Genomic DNA, 6,037 nt, shown 5'->3' with positions numbered 1-6,037 from the left:
CTTATTACCTCTCACAATACGACTTTAAAATAAAATATTCCCCAGGAAGAGAAAATTTAGAAGCAGACTGTTTAAGTCGAAATCCTGTGTTGGAACCAGAAGAAAATATAGAAGATCAATTGAAAATAGTTAACTTGATTACTTTGGAAGATATTATGATAGATCAGAATAAAAATGAAGAAATACAGAGAAACAAAAACAAAATAATTGAAAAACATAATGTATACTACAAAAAAATAAGAAACAAAGAAAAAATAATTATAACAGAAGAACTCAGTATTAGACTTATAAAAAAAATACACGAGGATTTGTGTCACATTGGAGTTGGACAAATGCTAAGGACTGTAAGTTCATTGTATGTAGCAAAGAATTTAACAAAGAATATAAAAAATCTCTGTAGAAACTGTGAAATCTGCATAAAAAACAAAACAAGAGGACAGGACAAATACGGATTGATGTCACATTTAGGTCCGGCGACAAGACCTCTTGAAATAGTATCAATAGACACAATTGGAGGATTTGGTGGTTCGAGATCAACCAAGAAATACTTACATCTTCTAGTAGACCACTTCACTAGGTACGCATTTATTGTAACATCAAAGACCCAGAGTGCACATGATTTTATAAAGCTAATAAATAAAGTTACCGAAACAGAAGAAATTGAAATGCTTCTCACCGACCAATACCCGGGAATAAATTCAAAAGAATTCAAGAAAGTTCTTAGTGACAAGCAAATAACAATGATATTTACAGCGGTGAACGCGCCTTTTTCAAATGGCCTAAATGAAAGACTCAATCAAACATTAGTAAACAAGATAAGGTGCAGAATAAATGGAAGTGGAGGAAAAAAGGCTTGGACTACTATTGCACATGAATGTGTAGAAAAATATAATCAGACTAATCATTCGATAACTGGCTACGCACCATGCTATTTGTTATATGGGACAGATGCTACACTATTACCAAATGAGCTACGCCAAGAATGCATACATAGTGACTGGATCAAAGATAAGGAAAAAGCGCTTAATAATACTTTAAAATCACACTACTATAATAAAAAGCTCTATGACAGAAAAAGAAAAAATACAGAACTTAAAGTTGGAGATATGGTATATGTAGAAAATGGGAATAAACTTAATCGTAAAAAGCTAGATGAACTGAGAATTGGACCATATAAAATAGTAGAAAAAAAATCAAATACCATTTATGAGATAGATACAGGACACAGGAAAACAGAGTCAAACCTATTTCACATTTCTAAATTAATTCCAGTACATATAACAAAAGATGAAGATGACGAGGAAACAAGTGATGATAGATGAAAGAAGAACTAATCGAGAGCCTGAGAGAAAATTCTCAGGTGAATTTTCTTCCTCGGGAGGGAAGATGTAAAGAAAATATATTTCTTTAATTTTGAATTTGGCGCGCTTCGCGCGATCTATGGTAAAAAGTCAAAGTTTTTGTCTATAGTTGGTTTTATAGGTTATGAAAATTGGCATGTGGTGTTACGAGAAGAAAACTTTATGTGAGATATATTTTGTGATAAAACGATTGGAATTGGTGGAAAAATAAACTTTGAATGTCGTTTCTTTGTTTTCAGGTGAGGATTTTACAATAGTGCATAAAATAAGATGTTTTCTTTGTTAAGTGATTATAACAAAATAAAACTTTGTTTTCAGAAGCAACACATGAGTTTATTTGAATCCTAGACTATAAGATATAATCTTATATACCTATTGTAGGTCTTGAGATATTGACGTCAGAAAATCGCTATTTTTACTATACACTCACTGACTGACTGATTCACTGACTCACTCATCAAAAACCTAGACCACTTCCAATGGTCGTATTGACTTGAAATTTGGCATGGAGGTAGGTCTTTATGTCAAGGTAAAGGGAAAAATCTGAAAATGGCCAAGTGTGAGTCCGTTTCAAAATAATGAAGGTGTTTTATACCCGGTGTAAATTTATACCCCTAAGGAACTAAAACGAACTAAATTTATCTATATTTATATAATATATCTTCGAATGGTTTGTATTTAGTTTAGTTAGAAGTAAAATAGTGTAGTTAGAACTAAAATAAAAATCTGAAAACGGCCAAGTGTGAATCACTTTCGAAAATAACGAATGTGTAACTTTGATCCACGAACATAATATATGATAACATGTCATGTCAGTCAGTTGGTAAATCTAGTCCATTTAGTTAATCTAGTTCATTTCTTTGTAAGAAACATAGTGCATATTAAAAAATCTAAAAGATAGTATAAATGAGACATTCCTTTAACTAACTTCATCATAAGAAAAAAATAAAATAAACAACCTTACAAAAATAAATGAAATCCCACCCAAAACAAAAATGTGAAAGACTGCCAAGTTCGATAATATGGGAATGCTTCGCCTATAAAAGAAGTGCGATCTGAATAAGTACCAAGTTCCATAAATAAATACTTGATTCATTGCGTTTAGTAGGTTTATAACAAGGTGTATGAAAACTTTCCAAGTAACATCATTAAAAAGTAACTATTTTTAACTGAGGTATGTGTATGGAACTTGGTACTTATTCAGATCTCACTTCTTTTATAGACGAAGCATTCCCATATTATCGAACTTGGCAGTCTTTCACATTTTTGTTTTGGGTGGGATTTTTATTAAAACAAAAGAGTAATGACTTTTTCGTTACCTGGACTGTAGTGACCTACCTTATTTATATATGTATGTATTTTATATATATTGTGATTTGTCCAGTCAATTTAAATTTACTATTTAGAAATTATATTTATTTTCATTATTTAATTATTTTTGTGTTGTATAAATTCAACGGACACGGACAAACACATTTGTTTTATTAGTAGCGACCAGCGAGCGACCGGCCGGTTCGACAGCTACGTCACAGCGGCGCGAGAGCGAGACCGCGCTAGGCGGCGTTGCACTCGCGCACGCGGGACAAGGCCCGTTGCACCAGTCGGCTTTCGTTCGCTGCGCTAACGCCCACATTTTTAAAATCTATCAACCGTGTGCTTTTCGCTTTGATCTGCCTAGATCTAGACTAGACTGTATGTTCTTTCCTGTATTCTGTGCTCGTGACTTTCTGTGCTTTTCTCCTTCTGACTTTCTCTTCTGTGTGTGTACAAACTGTACGTGTACCTACTTGCGTGCTGTGCATAATAAACTGTTCTGTATTGTGCCCCTGGACTGCGTTATTTATCTCCGATACACGTCACCCTACACACCTACATTGGTGACCCCGTACGAGCACGACAACAATGTCGACCAGCAAGGCTGATGTCGAATCTGCCGAGTCATGCCGCGTGGGCGTGCGAGTCCCACCGTTTTACCCGGAGAAGCCGGCGCTGTGGTTCGCGCAGATGGACGCACAGTTCGCACTCGCGAATATTAAAACGGACGAGACGAAATATTATTACGTCACGGGTCATCTCGACCCAAAGTACGCGGACGTCGTGGAGGACATCATCACCAACCCGCCCGCCACCGACAAGTACGAGAAGCTCAAGGCCGAGCTTATAAAGAGGCTGTCAGCTTCGCGCGAGGAGAAGGTGAAGCAGCTCCTCATGCACGAGGAGCTCGGCGACAGAAAGCCGTCGCAATTCTACCGGCACCTCCTCAACCTCGCCGGTCCAGGTGTTCCGGAGGAGTTCCTGCGGACAATCTGGACGAGCCGTCTGCCAGCAGGTACGCAGACCATAGTGGCGTCGCAGTCCAAACTGGACTTGGCCGAGCTGGCCGAGTTAGCGGACCGCATCCACGTCATCGCCGGTCCCGCGCAGGTGGCATCAACAGCTGCCGTCGCCACCGCACCGTCGTCGTCCACCAGCGGTCTGCACGCCGAGATCGCCGCGCTTAACCGGCAGATGCAGGCAATGGCGCTCAAAATCGAGCGGTTGTCCCGCAACAGAAGTCGCTCCCGTAGTCGCTCACGTCACCGGTCCAGCTCTAGAAGATCGCAGTGCTGGTACCACCAGCGGTTCGGCGATAATGCTAAAAAGTGCATTAAACCGTGCGACTACACTACGTCGGGAAATGTGCGGGGCAATCAGTGATGGCGGCCGATGATTGTCCGAGCGCTGGTCGCCTGTTCGTCACCGACCAAAGGTCGAAGATACAGTTTTTGGTCGACACAGGCAGCGACCTCTGCGTCTACCCCCGGTCGGCGATTGCGCGACGAGTGGAAAAAACCGGCTACGAGCTACGTGCGGCGAACGGCTCGGTTATAAACACTTACGGTTTTGTGCAGTTGAATTTAAACTTAGGGTTGCGCCGTGACTTCGCTTGGCGATTTATTATAGCGGACGTTACAAGGGCGATAATAGGTGTGGATTTTTTGTGTTTTTATAATTTGGTTGTTGATTGCAGGAACCAACGCCTAATCGACAACCATACAACGCTCTCCACCCCGGCGTCGCCTGTCCGCCGCTCTGATGATGTGTCTTCGGTGAGGGTGAGTCTCGGTGATTCCGCGTATACACACATACTACGGGAATATCCCGACATCACTCGACCTCACGGCATACATCACACATCCAGACACAATACAGTACACCACATACGTACTACACCAGGGCCACCAGTATCTTCTTCACCTCGCAGATTGGCCCCGGACAAGTTAAAAATCGCGAAGGCCGAGTTTGACGACATGTTGCGGTCCGGTATCTGCCGTTTATCCGAGTCACCGTGGTCGTCGCCTCTTCATCTCGTTCCCAAAAAAGGCGATGGATGGCGCCCTTGTGGCGACTACAGGATGCTGAACGCTCGCACTGTCCCGGATCAGTACCCTATCCGGCACATCCAGGACTTCGCGCACAGCCTGTCTGGCTGTACCATCTTCTCGCAGATTGATCTGGTTAAGGCATATAACCAGATTCCTGTGCATCCTGATGACATCCCGAAGACTGCGATCACGACTCCGTTCGGGCTTTTCGAATTCCCGTTCATGACGTTCGGGCTTCGAAATGCCGCACAGACGTTCCAGCGCTTCGTGGATGAGATGCTCAGGGGTCTGGATTTCACGTATGCCTACCTTGACGATTTTTTGGTCTTTTCAAAAGACCAAAAGACTCACGAGCTGCACCTGCGTCAGCTGTTCACCAGACTGCGAGAGTATGGTATGGTCATCAACAGCGCTAAATGCGTGTTTGGTGTGTCGGAGGTCAATTTTTTAGGATACCACATCTCTTCCAAAGGGACGAGACCGTTGCCTTCCAAAGTTGAGGCCGTCCAGAACTTCCCTGAGCCAAAAACGGTCAGGGAGCTGCGCAGATTCCTCGGGATGCTGAATTTTTACCGCAGGTTCATCCCGAATGCAGCAGCCTGTCAAGCACCTCTCAACAGCCTCCTCTCCGACTCCGTGAAGGGTTCACACCCTGTTAACTTTACAGCGGACCAGCGTGAGGCGTTCCAGGGCTGCAAGGACAGCCTTTGTCGAGCAGCACTGTTGGCGCATCCTGACTGCACCACCAAGATGGCGCTGGTCACAGACGCGTCTGACAAGGCCATAGGTGCAGTTCTGCAGCAGCGTACCGGAGGAGCATGGGAGCCTCTGGCATTTTTTTCCAGGAAGCTGAGCGACGCGCAGGTTAAGTACTCTCCTTACGACCGCGAACTGCTCGCTATTTACGAGAGTGTGAAGTACTTCAGGCATATGCTGGAGGCTCGTGACTTCGTGATCTACACGGACCACAAGCCTCTCACATTCGCCTTCACCTCTCGTAAAGAGAATTGTTCCCCACGGCAGTTCCGTCACCTGGACCTGATTGCTCAGTTCACCACTGACATCAGGCACATTTCAGGTAAGGATAATGTCGTGGCGGATACCCTTTCGCGGGTTGAGGAGATTACTCAATCTGTGCCCGTCGAGAGGATCGCCGCAGCACAAGAAGAGGACCAGGAGCTGAAGCAGCTGCTCACTGGGGAAAACTCACTGCGTCTGCAGTTGGTTAGCGTCCCAGGCTCACGACAGCAGCTGTACTGCGACCTCAGCACCGGCACGCCTAGACCTTTTGTACCCAAGGAGCTGCGCAGG

At 43.7% G+C, this 6,037-nt stretch overlaps 1 protein-coding gene across 1 annotated transcript; it reads left to right on the top strand.

Moving 5' to 3' along the window:
• The first annotated feature begins 3,263 nt into the window (after window positions 1-3,263).
• On the top strand, window positions 3,264-4,437 carry LOC124633076. The gene is made up of 2 exons (XM_047168168.1): window positions 3,264-3,785; window positions 4,372-4,437. Exons 1-2 carry the CDS (start codon window positions 3,264-3,266, stop codon window positions 4,435-4,437), a joined length of 588 nt encoding a protein of 195 aa, XP_047024124.1.
• Window positions 4,438-6,037: the final 1,600 nt, after the last annotated feature.

The sequence above is a fragment of the Helicoverpa zea genome, chromosome 9 (genome assembly GCF_022581195.2).
Source record: "Helicoverpa zea isolate HzStark_Cry1AcR chromosome 9, ilHelZeax1.1, whole genome shotgun sequence".
Classification (NCBI taxonomy): Eukaryota; Metazoa; Arthropoda; class Insecta; order Lepidoptera; family Noctuidae; genus Helicoverpa; species Helicoverpa zea.
Note: the sequence above shows the minus strand (reverse complement) of the source record. Positions and strands in the feature narration are given on the sequence as shown.